Source organism: Micrasema longulum, unplaced genomic scaffold (genome assembly GCF_059751315.1).
Source record: "Micrasema longulum isolate JH-2025_06_02 unplaced genomic scaffold, ASM5975131v1 h1tg002377l, whole genome shotgun sequence".
NCBI lineage: Eukaryota > Metazoa > Arthropoda > Insecta > Trichoptera > Brachycentridae > Micrasema > Micrasema longulum.
The window spans coordinates 169527-188197 of record NW_028279527.1 but is presented as its reverse complement, the minus strand read 5'-3'; the positions used below and the strand labels follow the sequence as shown (position 1 = coordinate 188197).

The following is an 18671-nucleotide window of genomic DNA, read 5'->3' as shown; positions in this document are numbered from 1 at the left end:
CTCTCTCCAATGATCATATATTACAATTCTGATACATATGAGCTAGATTACAGCACGTCTTGCAGCTACAGAGCGCATGGACATTAAGTTATCTAGCCCCTGTATGAATTTTTTATTTTTATTTTATGTGACAATGAAATTTACAGTTTAAGTGATATTTTAAAACTAACTAACTAACTAACTAACCATCACGCCATTTCCCCAGAGGGGTAGGCAGAGAGGATAGAACGCCACACCACTCTGTCCTGGCACACTTCCTTTGCTTCCTTCACATTCATACATCTTATCATGCACGCACGTCGATTATTCCGACTTTTCACATGACCACTTTCAAGAATTTGTTGTACTTGATCATGCCATGTCTTTCTCGGCCTTCCTCGACTTCTACAACCGGACACATTCGCATCATAAATCTTTTTAGCCGTTCTTTCATCATTCATACGCTCCACATGACCGAACCATCGCAAAAGACCTTTCTTAATTTTGTCGATAATGCTTAACTCAGCCTTGCATTCTGCTCTAATTTCGACATTAGGGCACCTATCATACATTGCTTTTCCGCACATTCGCCTGAGGGATCGCATTTCAACAGCATTCAGTCTACTTTCGTCCCTTTTTTTCCAACTCCATGCTTCGCTTCCATACATTAGGGTTGGTACCAGAACTCCATTATGAATATGCATTTTTCATTTTTATTTTATGTGACAATGAAATTTAGAGTCTAAGTGATATTTAAAAAAAACTAATATATAAAAATAGAAGTAAGATTACAACAAGTCTTGCAGCTACTGGGCGCACGGGCGGTTGGGATTCTAGACCCCATTTACTAAATTGAGATATTTTTAAAATTTAAATTGATAACATATTATACATATTTTTTTATTATTTTTCCAGTGAGTTTTTTTGTAAAAAAAAACTCATTTAGGGACATGCGGATAATATTTATTTACAGACGTTTTTAAATTTTAAACTATAACACTATTTACAAAAGTAGAATAAAAATTATGGTACACTACAAATTAAAAGGGTATGAACAAGTTTTAAAAATTACAAAATAAACATAATACAATCTGTAAAAGAAAAATTAAAAGATATCAAAAGTTTGAAAATTACATGTATGTATAGGGTGTTCTTTAAGCCCTGTCACATCCGAAACCACGATGATCAGTGTGAGCAAGAAGACATGAGCATATTTAAAAAAGTATTTAGAACAAGGATTTTTTAAAAAAAACTCCTCCCCCCTCATCGTTTCTCCCCTACAGAAGTAAGCAACCATTTGCTTTTTTTGATATTTTATTTTTTTAAATTTCATTAGGAAAAAGCCAAACCCAAGGATGAATGTACTTATTGATAATGAAACCATAGAAAAGGTTAATGAAATGAAATATTTGGGGATAATACTTGATTCAAAATTGACATTAAATGCAAATTTTGAACACGTTAATAAAAAAATATCAAAAAAAATATTTTTCCTTAGTAGATTGAGAAATAAATTAAATAAAGATACTGCAGAACTAATTTACAAAACAATCATTCTTCCACATATAGATTACTGCTCAACAATATTATTTTTAGCAAACGAAGGAAATTTAAATAAACTAGAAATTTTACAAAATAAAGCGATGAGAATAGTTCTTAAGAAAAATAAATATAGCAATGTAAAAAAAATGAGAGATGAACTAAAATGGTTATCTGTAAGAAGGAGACTTAAATTTAATATGTTGATATTTATACATAAATTTTTTCACGATAAATTACCAAAATATTTTAAGGATAAAGTTGTCTTAAACAAAAATTGTCATGAATATGCTACTAGACAAAAGGATAAAATAAGACTACCATTATTGAAAAGAGCCGAGTCGCAAAATTGTTTGATGTATAAGGGTTTAAAAATGTATGATGAGATGCCTGAATGTATGAAGAATGAAAAGTGTCTGAAAGAATTTAAAAATAAATGTATAAGTTACTGTAAGGAAATGTAAATATATATAGATGATGTAAATGTACATAATAGTTAATATTAGTTGTAATATAAGCTAACTTAAGAAATAAATTTAAAAAAAAAAAATAGTTATAAAGAAATATTTTAATGTGCCAATATGTCTTCTTGCTCATACTGATCATCGTGGTTTCGGATGTGACAGGGTTAATGAACATTCTGTATATACAAGCTGAAAGAGTACTCGTCGTCAGAGTGCAAATGTCAAAAAGTTACATGAACGAAAAACTTTTTTAAATTAACAAAATAGATGTACCCAATACAGGTTTAAAAAAATTATAATGCGTATTAAAATTACATGTATATAAAATAAAAGCTAAAAAAACGTATAAAAAAGCAAAAAAATCATTTCAATAATATTAAAAATTACATATACAAACAAAAAACGGTAAAATATTAAAAGTTATTTTATTTTATTTTATTAACATAAACGGCAAATCTGCCTTTTACAAAAAAATATAATACTAACACATTTGGCTTAATATATGTACTTTTTTTTTTTAAAACATAAATTTCCTTATACCCAAGATTTATAAAAAAAAAATAAACCTAAAAATTTTACAAGATTTATATTTAAAAAATTAACCTAAAAAAAGCTTATTCAGTGGAAAGTTTAAATAATAAAACATTCTACAGTAATACAACAAGAAAATCAAAAGTACTGTTTCATACAGCTGGGCAAAGTGAACGAAAAACTGTCTATATTATGAAATGCACGAATAAATAAATATAATTACCATTCACCATCTTTGGAAAAGTCCAAAAGGTTTGTTCTATAGGCACAATACCCTACACTAAATATATCAGATACGTGGGAATAACTATTGCCGAGTTCACGAAGTCTGTTTAATACGGCATTACAAGTATACACTGTCCGTGAATTGTTGCTACAAAACGGTGGAACCTGTCTATTAAAAATAAACAACGAAACTCTTAAAGAACTAGAACATGTGACTTACCTAGGACTCACAATGGACAGACAATTAAAATGGACAAAACACATAGACGGACTCACTAAAGTAATGGCATCACTACATAGCCTCTTCTACAAAATTAAAGATTTTATATCAAGAAAGGAAAAAATTATGATGTACGAAGCCTATGTCAAAAGTAAATTGAGTTACATGATCGCCTTCTGGGGAACTGGCAACAAGACAGACATAACAAGAATACAAAGACAACAAAATAAAATTCTTAAACTAATATACAACCTACCCTACCTGACCTCTACGACTGAACTGTACAAAAAAACACACCAGTTTGACATAAACTACTTGACTAAAATTGAGACCTTAAAAATTGTGCGCAAAATAACACCGGGAAACATACAAGACGACGACATAATATTAGTCAAAAATGCTGACATACATAAATATAACACCAGACAACAAAAACACTATCATATTGAAAAAGCAAAGACAAACACAGGACAGTCAAAAATACTACATAATGGACTTAAACACTACAACGACCTACCTCACTACTTGAAAACTTTTACTGGAGACAAATTTAAAATCAATCTGAAAAAGCACATGATGACTGAACTAACTAGACTAGATGAGACATAAAATGACTAGACAATATTAAATTTCTAATGTAACCCTGACGGGTTTTTTAAAATTGTAAATAAATAAAAAAAATAATAAAAAAATCATGATATATGTTCAAGATGCGCATTCTCTGGATCATCTGACATTATTTACTCGAAGTACTTCTGGAAAAAAATGATTCTTCAATTCGCACGTCCTGTTTTTTTTTTTTTTAAATTGATAGTTTTTGTATCTCTTGACTTTTTTAATTTTATTATGTTGGTTGGCTGGAAGAAATTGCCGTTCAGCAAAAAGTCCGTCAATGTGCAATTTAAAGTGTGTACCGAATGATCCAAGTCTCCCTGGGAGATGGCGCATCTGTGTGCCCAACTGGGGACATGAGCGTGTTCTCGTTTCGTAAAGGGCGCCCATTATCGGGACGGGACCAACTGCCGCGCACCTGGCGCGCGCGCAGCACGCGCGGCGGGCCAATCGCGCGCGGCCGCCGCGCGAGAGGGACGGCGCTATGCGGGAACGTCGTCCCGCTCGCACGGGGGAATTAAGATTTTCAATAGTGCGGCGCATTCGATTGAAATAATCGAATGATTAATAACGGGTTATTTATTTGGTTTAATGTCCTACATCGAAATTTCAATTTAATGTATTCACGAGTTGAGCCCGGCAATGCTTTGCTACTGGAAGATTCGGGTGTATTATATAAATTAAAAGAACACAATCGAAAGTATCATCAGTTATTGTATTTATAGTCCCTAAAATATAGCTCGATTAGAATAACAATTGTCAGCAAAAGTGAAGACATAACTTTGTAGTAACGTGTAAAGTGTGATTTATATTGACACACGAAAAATCATTCGTGTCTGGCATGTTCATTATTTTTTTTAATACAATGCTGACATATAAATCAAAATAAAAGTATTAAATCGGCTTTAAAACTAAAAAAGGGCTAAAATAAACCTTAAATTTATTTCAACCGAGACGAAAAACATTTTTTGGAAGAGAATATGGAAGTCTAGGCATTTACAGGGCTTATGATCTGTCGTCGGCTGGTTTAAGTGGCCACTTAAACATCCACATTTCCTCAACTCTTCCTTCTGTTAACTTTTGTGAAGTAAAAGAGCTGAAACCTTTATCACGTGGGTGAGATTCATCCGGCCGAACCAAATCACCTGCTAGGCAACGCATGAAAACAATTTTTCAATTTTTATACTTCTTATACCGGGTAGTAAGCTCATTTACTTCACAAAAGTCAACAGATGGAAGAGTTGAAGAAATGTCGATGTTGAAACATGGGCGGAATGGTGAATGTTACACAGTGCGTAAAGTGGCCACTCAAGCCAGCCAATGACAGGTCATAAGCCCTGTAAATGCCTAGATTTCCATGTCCCACTTACTATTTAATGACGCTCACACTTACACACACCTGAACACTTACCCCCACACTAATACACGTCTAGTAAATGATATCACTGTAACTCTCCAAAAAAGAGACTAACTCTTGTGCTCGGAGAGGGACTTATACTGTTGTAGTTGTTTATTTAAAAGAGTTTATATCATTTTAATACGAGTACATAAAAAGAAAAATAAAAACATAGGATGTTTAAAGAATAAATAGGATGTTTAAAAAATAAACAATAATACATTCATACTAATTAAAATTTAATGTAGTTTTTAAACGTGTTCAAAAAAATTCTTTAGATTACTTTAAATTTATTTATTGATGTATTATTTTTTAATATTAACATATTACAACAGAGATGAAGAACATTTAAGAGAAGGCAATATAGAAGTCCAGGCATCTACAGGGCTTATGACCTGTCAATGGCTGGTTTAAGTGGCCACTTTACACGCTGTGTAACATTCACCATTCTGCCTATATTTGAACATCTATATTCCTTCAATTCTTTCATCTGTTGATGTTTGTGAAGTTAAAGAGCTGAAACCTTTATTTATGCGGGTGAGATTCTCTAATTGAATTATTTCACCTACATACTACAACATTCAAAATATTGTTGATAAATTACCTGGTCCATGAAGAAGTATAGAAATTGAAAAAATAATATTTTCAGGCGTTGCCTAGTCTAGTATGTAGGTGAAATAATTCAATTAGAGAATCTCACCCGCATAAAAAAAGGTTTCAGCTCTTTAACTTCACAAACATCAACAGATGAAAGAATTGAAGGAATATAGATGTTCAAATATAGGCAGAATGGTGAATGTTACACAGTGTGTAAAGTGGCCACTTAAACCAGCCATTGACAGGTCATAAGCCCTGTAGATGCCTGGACTTCTATATTACCTTCTCTTAAATGTTCTTCATCTCTGTTGTAATATGTTAATATAAACAGCTCCCCAGGGAGTTGAATCCAGTCCTTGTCTACAAAAATTTGGACAAACTCAAAATATTGTTATTTTTAATAGTTTTTAGTTCATTGGGAAGATTAATATAATTTTTTACACCTTTGAAGACAAAGCTATTTTGACCATGACTTGGGTAAATTTAGGAATTTTAATATTATGTTGGTATCTGAGTGACTTATTCATCTCAAATTCTTTTATTTTTTCTTCTTTATAAATTTGTATAAAAGAAATTTATTTAATTTTGCATTCGATTATGATAGTCGATTAGGCGCGTCACTACCTCGAAGGAGCATTCAAAATAGCGCGAGAGAGACGGCGCTATCGGCAGGCATCTTCATCCCGCTCCGGCACGCGGCGTCGGAGCGGGACGCGCCCATGCGGCCGTCGCGCCTCTCGCTCGCGCGCGCTTAACGGGATCGCGTGCGATTTTTTTCTTCGCGTTCTCTGTCAAATTCAAAAATTAAAACAGAAAATGGCGCGACAGGTGCTCCGTTCAATTATTTATTAAATTGGCGACATGTGCGCGCTTAAAATTTAATTAACTTCAAATGGATTAACAACGCTTTCGCAATATCTTGTTAATTATGAACTGCTTCTATCATCACGCTATTTTCACGAAGGGGTAGGCAGAGAAGATGGACTGCCACATTTCTCGAAATCATTTACATTTGCAAACATGCCCATCTTCGAGTGTTGGATTTGGTCATGGGGTCTTTCTTTTGTCGGCCTCGCGGTGTAGTGGTCAGCGCGTTAGCCTACCATACAAGAGGTCGGGTTCGATTCCCGACATGGCTGACATGAAATATTTATTTTAAAAGGTGTTTTTACACTAGAATATTTCATAGTCCCTGGGCTGGTACCTAGATCGTAAGACTGATCATCTTACTTTCATGTAACAAAAGTGATCAAGATACGCTGCGATAGGTGTACCAATGCAGTGCCCTATGCACCATTCGGTGCGGAAAGGGAATGATGATGATGTGTTTCTCGGTTTTCCTCGCGAGTTCACACAAAATTCCAAAAAAAATCCAGACTTTCCTGGACATATCACATTTTGACATCTAAAACAAAGACGCCAAAACAACATATGTTTGACATACTATATATAGCCAGCTTTTAACAGACATGACATATCATCTTTAGAAACAAAGTAATAGTTAACAAAACATGATATTCAACAAAGTTATCAATATGTCCAAATTTTTTAGACTGGATTTCCTCCCTGGAATGGTGAAAGTTACACAGTGTGAAAAGTGGCCATTTAAACCAGGCAATGGCAGGTCATAAGCCCTGTAAATGCCTAGACTTCCATATTAACTTCTCAGTAATAGTTAACAAAACATGATGTTCAACAAAGTTATCAATATGTCCAATTTTTTGCAGACAGACTGGATTTCCTCCCTGGAATGGTGAAAGTTACACAGTGTGAAAAGTGGCCATTTAAACCAGCCAATGGCAGGTCATAAGCCCTGTAAATGCCTAGACTTCCATATTACCTTCTCAGAAATGTTTTCCCTTCCTGTTGCAACAAATTTAAAACAATATATGTTTGATGTTACCATCCATATTTCAACAGAGATGACATACTCGTACCACTGTTGGAAATAGAGTAATCGTTGACAAAACAAGATATGTTTGTCGTATAGTTTCGTATGTAATTTTTAATTATTTTAATTTACTTTATATTTTAATGATGTTAATTAAAAGGCGTAAAACAGGGATGTGTAATGTCACCATGGTTGTTTAATCTATACTCGGACAACTGTATGAAAGAGATAGAATGTATGGGTATTGGAGCAAAAATGGATAATTTTTCAGTAAGCTGCTTGTTGTATGCTGACGATGCAGTTCTGTTAGCAAGCAGCAAGGCTGATTTGCAGCAAATAGTCTCTAGAATGTATGATGTATGCCTGGAGAGCGAACTGGCGATGAACGAAAGTCAGTCAAAAGTGATGGTATTTGAAAGGGATAGTGAGGTTACTGACTGCAAAATAAATGTAAACAACGAATGTCTCGAGCAAGTAGAAGAATTTGTGTATCTGGGAAGCATGTTTTCAAGAGATGGAAGAGTAGAAAAAGATGTTGAAAGAAGAGTGAATGCGGGCAACAAAATGAACGGAGCACTAAGCACAGTAATTTCTAATAAAAATATGTCAATCGAAGCTAAACTGGCAGTGCACAACGGAGTTTTAGTCCCAACACTTGTGTATGGAAGTGAAACATGGAACTGGCAGAGGAAGGATGAAAGCCGAGTGAACGCGATTGAAATGCGATCTCTTAGACGAATGTGTGGGAAATCAATGTATGACAGGGTTACGAATGATGAAATCAGGCGAGAGTGTAAATCTGAGACAAGTATAATTGATAAGATTAAGAAAGGGTTTCCGAGATGGTTCGGTCACGTAGAACGAATGGACGACGAGAGAATGGTAAAACAAGTATATATGGCAAAAATGAACGGCAACGTTAGACGAGGACGACCGAGGAAGACGTGGCATGATCAGATAAACCAAAATATCAAGTCTGGTCATGTCAAAAGCAGACAGAACCGAAGGGCATGTATGACAAGATGTATGAATGTGGAAGAGGCTAGGATTGTATGCCAGGATAGACGTGTGTGGCGGTCCATTCTCTCTGCCTACCCCTACGGGGAAATGGCGTGATGGTAGTAGTAGTTAATTATTATGGCTTGTTAATTTGATTAATGGATGCATTGAGGAAATAGGAAACTGGATGGCTGAAAATAGACTAACACTTAACCCATCTAAAACGGAATAACTATGGATGGCTTCAGCCAGACGACAGAATTTGATCCAGGATACGGCAATACCCGGTGTAGGGAGTACCACTTTACCCACCGTTAAACTACCGGGAGTCTTCCTTCATTCTGACCCTTCTCTTGACTCTTGACGCATGCTTTTACCAGCTGAGACAGATCAAATGCATACGCAAAAAATTGCCAGTTGATGCCGCCCGATTAATAAGTGCGTTTGTAGTGTCTAGAGTCGATCATTGTAATGGTATCTACGCAGGTCTACCAATGAATAAAATGACTCGCCTACAGTCTGTATTGAATGCCGCAGCGAGACTTATTTTTGGAATCTCTAAGTTCAGTCATATCACTCCACTACTTCGGGAATTACACTGGCTACGTTTACCACAGAGGGTGGAATACAAACTCTGTCGGCTCATGTATAAGTCACTGCACAACCCTGCTCCGGAATATCTAAGGGAACTCTGCATTCCAGATGAGCTAGCTGACAGACGTCTTACGCTTAGATCAGCTACATCAACGTCGAAAGGAAAAGTTATTATACCTCTACGCAAACAGCGCACTAAATTCGGCGAACGTGCATTTGCGGTCGCAGGCCCTATGGCATGGAATGCTCTCCCAGCAGAGGTGCGAGGCTGTGAAAGTGAAGTGATGTTTCGGAAGAAACTTAAAACCCACTTGTTCTCTAAATCATTTGAATCAATTCTTATTAAAAAGTTGAAATTAAATGTATATCTTTATATAATCACTTTGTAAAGCGCCCTTGAGGTATTATATAACGAAAATGGCGCTATAAAAGTTATCCATAATCATTATTATTATTAACATGGGCACAGCCTAAATATATGTTTTTGACATATCATAAATTGTCAACCATTACTCCATATCTAAAGATGATATGTAACGTTGTTGTTATTTGTCATGTTTGTTGTGACATATTTCAATTTGCCATATTTATTTGGAAATAGAAAAATAAACATATTATAAATATGACCCAGCAACAACAACAGAATCCTGTATGTTTGTCAATGCTTCATTCTTCTCTTTTAGTGATTTTAACTATTCCTTTATTGTAAATGTAATTTCCCATAGAATTAAGAATAGTCCAGAAGGGGCGTAGAATCATATTTGAATACATCGGACTGTGTCCAAAAATCCCCCCACTATGCCCCACTTTCGCCGCGCGCATTCGTGATGTCACCGCGTAATGTTGGACGATGGGAAAAAATATAATCACAACACAAATATAAGGTAAAAAAAAGCAATCTGTTAATTTCTCCAAAATTTGATTGTTCACGTCGAAATATTGATTTAAAAAAAAGAGTAGATGAGTAAAGGAGATTTAATAAGAGTAATTGAATTAATGAACTTTAAACTTAAAATTTAGAACAAATTTGTCGTTTTTATATCATGTTAAATAATATTAGATGTTTTAAAGATAATATCGGTCAAATGTCCACCACAGAGTAGTTTAATCCGAGGTCTAATTTTCATTAGTTCTCTCATTGGATGAGCAAAGTAGGGTAAAAAAAATAATTACTACCTTGAAAACAATAACGAAATGTCCATTTTGTTTCTTCGACAATCTGACAGATGGAAAAATAATTCAATTTTTAAGTAATGCATTTGCTACTTAAACATTCGTTTGCTAATTACACATGAAATGTGATCCCATCCTGTTTCTTTAAGATCCTAGCAGTATTTCTACACTTTAAAAGGACACAACACGGCATAGTCGAATTCAAATCAGGAGTTGCGTACTGAGCGACGTGTACAAAGAAACTAATGGGTCAAAACGTAAAACTACTAATTTATGAGTAGTTTAGTCGCCTTCTGTTTGATGTGCGTATGCGGTTTCTGGACTATTCTTAATTCTATGCTAATACCCTATAAATTGTATAAATGGAAAATGTCCGTAAAATAAATAAATAAATTATTAATATGGATAACTTTTATAGCGCCATTTTCGTAATGTAATACAATAAATGTATTTTACAAACGCATTCTAATATATTACCGCCATCTATGTGATGAGGAAAATAATGACAGAAGTTAGGTTACAAGGAAAAGGTTTGGTTACTAGCTAGGATAACTTTCGATGGTTTGAGTCTGCGCTAATCAGAACAAGGGCAGGTCAGAAAGAACGGACAACCTTGACTTTTACAGTCTCTCCTATTATGACTAACTCTATCAACAATATTTTGAGTGTGTACAAATCTTGGTAGATTTAATTCTCTGAATACAAGATTGAATTATTTGAGGATTTTATCGAATAGGCATTTGAACATTGTTTTTCTGACACTCTCTCGCAAATGCTTCCCTGAAAGTTTTTCATGCTGAACTACTCGCGATACGAGAAGCTCTCGAATGGTTATTTAAAAAACCACCAGAGCGGTGGGTTATTGCAAAACATTATCAGATTGTCGTTTGGGCGTTCAAGCTTTAACTGATACTCGGTCGGTAAATCCATTAATTGTATATATTCAGAGTAAAATTAAGCATCTAAAAATCAGAGGGACGATTATTGAAATATGTTGGATAACTATGCACGACACTCTCCAATTCCGCGTTTACATTCCTGAGCCAACAAATTTACTTGTGATATAGACATTTTTAATACGACAATTATCCATTTTAAAACGATCTTAAATGCACTGTTTGAAACTAATTATTAATGTCGTAATAAAACTATGTTTTTCATACAATTTTTCTCTTTATTTCGTGTGTATCGTGTGTATCTTTTTCTGAAATTAATGTATCAAATATTTTTGTTTACCAGATATTATGTTATTATCTTATATATACTTACTGTAACCTAATTTTTATTATTTGTTTTTAACAATAATTTGTTAATACCATTTTTTTATATGTATAAGTATATGTGAAGAGTCCTCAGCACGGGAAACCCAAGTGAGGACACATTATTTTTATTATTAATTATAGTTTGTAAGCGAAAAATATAAATAAATATATAAAATATATTTTTTTGTTTTAATTCTTTACAAGTTATTTACAATTTGCTTTTTAATTTTGGCACGAGAAACCCCAGTGAGGACACATTATTTTTATTATTAATTAAAGTTTTTAAGCGAAAAATATGAAACAATTTTTTTTTTTTTTTAATTCTTTACAATTTGCTTATTAATTTTCTTACATCCATATTTTTTTTTCTTTTTTACTAATAAAGTTTCACTTTTTATTTTGCATAGCAGTATGATTTTTATTGTTTCTACATGTATACAAAAAAGCGTTGTTTATCTTTTAAATTATTAATTACTATGTTTGTATTTACCTGTACATTTTTTGTAAATGCCCCTTGGGCGTATTGTAAAATTAAATAAATAAAAATAAAAAGAGGACATGCTGGTATCGTGGAAAATGAGAGAGCGGATGAACGAGCAAGAGCCGCAGCTTGTAAAAGAAGGCACCTTTCTTCTCAGAATTACCCCTTAGCTTTGCAAAACGTTGGGAGGATCATTACCGCGCTTCTTCTACGGGTAAAACCACTAAACCCGACGCTGGCTGATGCAGCAAACTTCCATAGTCATCACTAAAGTACTTTCGAAACGACCCAAATTTTTACCGGACACGGAGCTACGAAAAGTTACCCATATAGGTTTAAATTAAGGACTATTGTCCACGCGATGATATTTCTTCACAGAGTGTCGAGCATCTGTTATTTCAGTGCCCATTTTCCAGTTTACGACTCCATAATCTTGAAGCAGAATGCAGGAAAGATGGAGTATCCTCAACAGATATCCACACTGGCGTTCGAGGTAGTCATCAGGCGCCATTGTTCTTGGACTTTGCAACAATGGTGATTGGACTCAAAAAGGTAACAAACCAACATCAGTGATGGAACATCCCATCTCCAAGACAAACAAAACGATTTTTTCCGAGTACCTTGGCCTTGTACATGACACGTAAGGCTACTAAATACGGCGGTTCCAATATATGTAAAAATAAAAAGCTGCTGTGCAAAAAAGGCAACTGCAAGTCGGATTCATTATGCATAACTAAATAATTGGTTTATATAAATATTGGTTTCCGTTGTCCTCTTCGCTATACTAGATTAAATTCCCTTTTTTATGTACCAACTTGTAAAAACAATTATACCTCGAATTCATTCATTAGACGTACCTGTAGAAATTATAACGGACTCAGTATTGATGTAGACATTTTTAACTGCACGTTGCATTTGTACAGAAAATTTCTTCATGGGGTCGATTATTTGGGATAGTTGCTGAATGTACATCTTGAGTGGTTTATGCTATGTATATGTGCCGCATGTAATGTATATGTTTGTGTATGTTTTATATGTGCGTTCATGTGTGTGCGTGGATGGCTCGGAGTGTACATTCGGTATTTTTATTTATTTTAATTTATTACCTCAACGGAAAACGCAAATGTCAACAATTATCCTTTTTTCACTTAAAATTCTTATTTATTTTTTGTCACATTTAATGTTTATATCTTTTTAATTTATGAAAACTTAATTGGTCTTTTTATGTTAAAAAATTGTTGTTTTTAATACTGATTTTGTATGACTGTATGTTTTCTAAATAAAATAAAATAAAAATAAAATAAAAAATAAAAATAAAATAAACTAAAATCGACAACATCAAAGTTTCTTTTTGAGATTGAGTATCAAAATGAAATTTCCTGTTTTCAAAATTATTTATCGTACGAGTATTTGTTTACCGTATGTCGGAAGACAGCAGATTAAACTAGGCGCTTTTATGCGTTTTCCGACGGTCCTAACCTAAGAGTAATAACACGCCTAGAGTCGCCCATACGGAGAAAAACCATTCAGGTCTCTGAGCCCCAAAATATTCAACATGTTACCCGAACATTGCAAAATTATGACCTGGATTTGATTAAATAAATTCGTAATAAAATGGTTGCTAGATTAAGATACAGAAAAATGGGAAAATTTACTCAAAAACATTCTAAAATAATAAATGGTATAAATTGATTTTGTAAAACTTTATAATAAATTAACTACACTCCTTAAAATATAGCTCGATTAGAATGACAGTTGTCAGAAAAAGTGACAATATAATTAACATATTACAACAGAGATGAAGAACATTTAAGAGAAGATAATATAGAAGTCTAGACATCTACAGGGCTTATGACCTGTCAATGGCTGGTTTAAGTTAAGTTGCCTAGTTTGAAGGTGAAATAATTCAATTAGATGAATCTCACCCGCATAAATAAAGGTTTCAGCTCTTTAACTTCACAAACATCTTCAAAACAGATGAAAGAATTGAAGGAATATAGATGTTCGAATATGGGCAGAATGGTGAATGATACACAGTGTGTAAAGTGGCCATTTAAACCAGCCATTGACAGGTCATAAGCCCTGTAGATGCCTAGACTTCATATTACCTTCTCTTAGATGTTCTTTATCTCTGTTGTAATATGTTCACATAAACAGCTCCCCAGGGAGTTGAATCCAGTCCTTGTCTGCAAAAATTTGTGCCGTGATTGATGCCGTGTAAAGTAGGCAAGCGTGATTGAGGCTCTCAGGAGGCATCCGCAGCGCAGCCTAGCCAACCGTATCGCCTCCGCTTGATGACAGTTATCACCGAAGTTTGCTGCATTCGTTCTCTTATTACTTTATTCCTCACAAAGTCAAACAAAACAAAACCCATTATATAATTTATACAGCGGTTTCAATATGTCGGTAGAAATATAGATATATATATAAAATGTGTCTCAATTACATTACAAGGATAACTTTAATTTTAAAAAGTCATCAGATGGAAGAGTTGAGAAAATTTGGATGTTTAAACATAGGTAGAATGTTACACAGTGTGTAAAATGGCCATTTAAACCAGCCAATAACAGGTAATAAGCCTTGTAAATGCCTAGACTTCCATTTTCCTTTCTCAAAAATGTTTTCCCTCTCTGTTGCAACAAATTTAGACGGTTCGTATCTGCTCACACTGGTCTACTAGTTATACTTTCAGCCGTTTCAAAAACCATTAATTATTGAGGTTTAAATAAATTAATATAAAATAATAATTTGACATGAACGATGTTAAGGCCCAAACTTCGATTTTTTTATTTCAATTTTATTTAATTATATTTATGTACATTACAAAATGGAATATCTTAATTCATATATATAGAAATAATCAAAATAGTAAGATAAGATTAGGTATATATAAAAATATACATAATATCCAGAGAATAATATGTTAAAAGAATAAGATAATCTTGTCACGAAAAACTCCCTCAGAGGCGTGAAAAATGTCAATGTCCAAAATGATATTGTTCAACATAGAGATAGCCCTTCCATTGGCAGGTCTGTTCTGTATATTGGAATGTAAAACAGTCTATGCTGACGCTGTCTAAGGTTATTATCCGGAACATAAAACCAATGCTCCTTTAATTTCAGAGTTGTCAATAATACCGCGCAACAATCGAAAGAAGTGCGTAGTTAAATACATATTCCTTCGAGTCTTCAAACTGCTGTAACCGAGCATACCCTGGAGGAACTCAGTGGGATAAAGCCATGGATAATATCCGCACTCCCTCATGTAGAGAAACCGAAGAAATTTCTTCTGAACCCTCTCCACCATAAGAGAGTACTTCAACTCACACGGTCCCCGGATCATCGAGCCACTCTCGAGTCTACTTCGCACCAACGAGTTATAAAGAATTGTCAGTACTCATGTACCACCAAAAACCCTGGCAGTACGCGAGACGAATCCCAACATCTTCAACAAACTACTACAAACCATTTCGATCTGATCGTGAAATGTCAGGGAACTCACAAAAGTGAAGCCTAGATCTTTGACCTTCGAAGTCTGCATAAGATTCTGGCCATTCACATTGATATTTCCTTATCAAAAATAATTTCGGTCCCCGCTGAGAAGAAAATTGATCACAATAACCACAAAATACAGGCAATTTTAATCAATGTAAAATAAAAACAATTGATTCACTTACTTGGCACGCTGCTCCCCTGGCCCATTTTGAATTCAAAACGAAAAAATCACCGCCGAATAACATAAAATCACCAATTAAAACATTAAAATCAACACCACAAAACAGTTAGACGTTTTACATAATAAATCGCTGCGTCTTTCGACTTAAAAGCTCGTCAACAATGTCGTGAATTGTCTGAGACTCGTCAAAATTTAAAAACAGTCAGTTTTCAAAATATGAACGCGTTATCACATAATGTTTCTTTATAAGTTTTCTTAGAATATTCGTATGAATAATAATAAAAATATCTTCCTATCACCGATCGTGGGAACATTTACTAACGTGAAGTTGGCAGCGGACCGCGCCTGCTGACAAATGTCAAAGTTATTCTTTTACATGATGCGTAGGGCGATGCGTACAAATATATACAGCTAACTAGATTCTAATCTTAAGTTCTTAATCGGATTAAAAATCGGGGTAGGATGTTGAATAATTAGATTTGGCAAAATAAAAACAGTCTTTCACGTAGTAAAGCAACATGCCTCTCACATACAGGGTGTGGCGTAATGAATGGATAACCTTATACCTATAGATAGGGGACACCACGATGATCCAGAAAATAAAAAAATATGCTTTGTAAAAATCTCACAGTTTTCGAGTTAATCGTCATTTTTAGAAATTGTAAGAAAACGACACCCTTCGTCATTCTTTTCGGTGCCAAGATTGCAAAAAAGGAATTTTCTCAATTTGGTTTTTGGATAGTAGTCTGAGATATGTGTGTTTTTGAATTTAAGGTACTATTTTTACACAGCTACTTTAGTTTTTATGCAAGAAAATTATTTAGAAAAAAGTTTAACCTCTCGTGGTCAAAAAAAAAATTTATGGCCACCCGAGTGCCTAATTAAAAAATAAGTTGTCTATTTCATTGAGATTCCACACGCGTTGGTTGACTTATGACTGCGATAACTTAAGCATGTTCATTATTGTTCATTGTGATCGCTCAAATGCTCAGCACGTTTTTAAGCACGTCGATAGTTAATTGTGATTGAGCTACTGGAACTCATTAGCTCAATTAGTAGAAGCTTTTCTACATATTATTATTACCTCATAAGGAAGTTCAGTGGAACGGAAAATTTGCGAATTGGCAAATTTTATTACATTTAATTGTAATAAAAATGATTTTGATAAAAATAAAATACTTCGAACGATGTCACTAGTTCTCCGAAATCTACCAATGACAGAGTGTTGTGATACATTTTCGGTTACCTGGAAGCCAACCCACCAATCGGGACAATTCACCGAAGAGAACTTGAGACGTCACAGGCGGAGTAATTTAAAAATCGCAAAACTTTAAAAATCACAGCGCTGATAATTCATTCATCATTTCATGTCCACTCCCTAGTTGGAGCATAAGGTGTCCACAAAGATCCTCCAAGCATCTCTGTCAGCTGCCAGCTCCTGCGCATCCTCCCAAGTCAGGTTCGCGTCCCGTAGTTCTGACACGATCTGCCGACGAACAGTCAGCAATGGACGTCCAGTACGTCCATGCCTTGTAAAGTAGGCAAGAGTGGTTAAGGCCCTCAGTAGGCGTCCGCAGCACATGACCGAGCCAACCGCATCGCCTCCGCTTGATGACAGTTGTCAATGAAGTTTGCTGCGTCCGTTCTCTTATTACTTCATTCCTCACAAAGTCTAACCACCGCACGCCCGAGATTCTTCTGAGACACCTACTCACAATACTCAGAATTTTGCTGTTTAGGGCCCTAGTGAGGTGCCACGATCCGCATCCGTAGAGGAGAATAGGTGTTATGCAGGCGTTATATAGGCTGCATTTGGTTTTTACTGAGTAAATATCCGATCTCTAGACAGCCTTCATACTGTTGAATGTGACGCCTGCTATTCTTAGCCGCACCCCAGTTCTTTTTGAATGCTGCCATTTTCCGTAACATATACTCCCAGGCATTTGAAACTCGCGACCCCTTCAATGACTCGGTTTGACAGTCAGGGGATTTTGGGCATCAAGGCATGAAGTGTTACAGAGTACATGGGTTTTTGCAATATTGATTTTTAACCCATGCGTGCGGAGTACCTATGCAGGCTATCTACAGTGGCCTGAAGACCCTTGACTGAATCGTCAATTATTACCGCATCATCAACATACTTTAAGTCGCAGAGTTTTTGGGAAGAGAAGATGGATATTCCTCGATCTAGTGGAATTGACTTCCTTAGCGCTGATCATACGATTTGTAAAAATATTTTTAAAAATTGGTCTAGTTTGATAGTCTGAACTTCTTCATTACAATGAAGTTCCATCAAGAATGGGCAATTATCATGGATTTTTTTTATTAGCTAATAAATTAACCTAAAAAATCACAAGCCGATCAGTATTATTCTTATTAAAATCTGGTAAGAAATAAGGGAGATATAAAGGAGTATTGTAGATAGCTTCCTTTTTCTATGTGTCGTTTGTTTACATTTACAACGTCCTGTCACTTATCAAACGCTACGAGTTGCGATTTATAATTTTCACGATAAATTGAATTAATTTAAAAGAGGTTGAAAACCATAAAATAATAAAAGAAATTAGATTTGTAAGATTTAATCCGTGTGGCGTAGGTAAGGGGGGGGGGGCTTAAGATAATATGCATAGACAACTCGCTTTATATTTCTATCTGTGACCTGTGGCATTACCAACATTAAAATGAATGCATTACTCGTGAACTTCCGTGACAAAATTTATTACCAACTTACGAAACGATCGTTTTCGAAAGACCTTATTTTCCAAACGAAAATAATGAATGAAAGTATTCAATATAAGGGCTTATATAAACACTGGGAGAATCTTTAGAAAATCTTTTTTTGTAGAGTAGGTTAAATCCGATATTCCTCCCGAGTGATACCCTGTGGCATTACAAACATTAAAATGAATGCGTTACTCGTGAACTTCTGTGACAAAATTTATTACCAACTTACGAAACGATCGTTTTCGAAAGACCTTATTTTCCAAACGAAAATAATGAATGAAAGTATTCAGTATAAGGGCTTATATAAA

At 34.7% G+C, this 18671-nt stretch overlaps 1 protein-coding gene across 1 annotated transcript in view; it reads right to left on the bottom strand.

The window, feature by feature from the left end:
- Positions 1 to 15951, bottom strand: part of neur (E3 ubiquitin-protein ligase neur) — a gene marked incomplete at its 3' end in the record, with an annotated part of 44297 nt that extends 28346 nt beyond the window's left edge. Inside the window, exon 1 of the mRNA XM_088240206.1 lies at positions 15641 to 15951. Within this exon, the coding sequence (XP_088096332.1) occupies positions 15641 to 15665 (25 nt within the window). The remainder of the gene's footprint in view (positions 1 to 15640) is intronic.
- Between the last annotated feature and the right edge of the window lie 2720 nt (positions 15952 to 18671).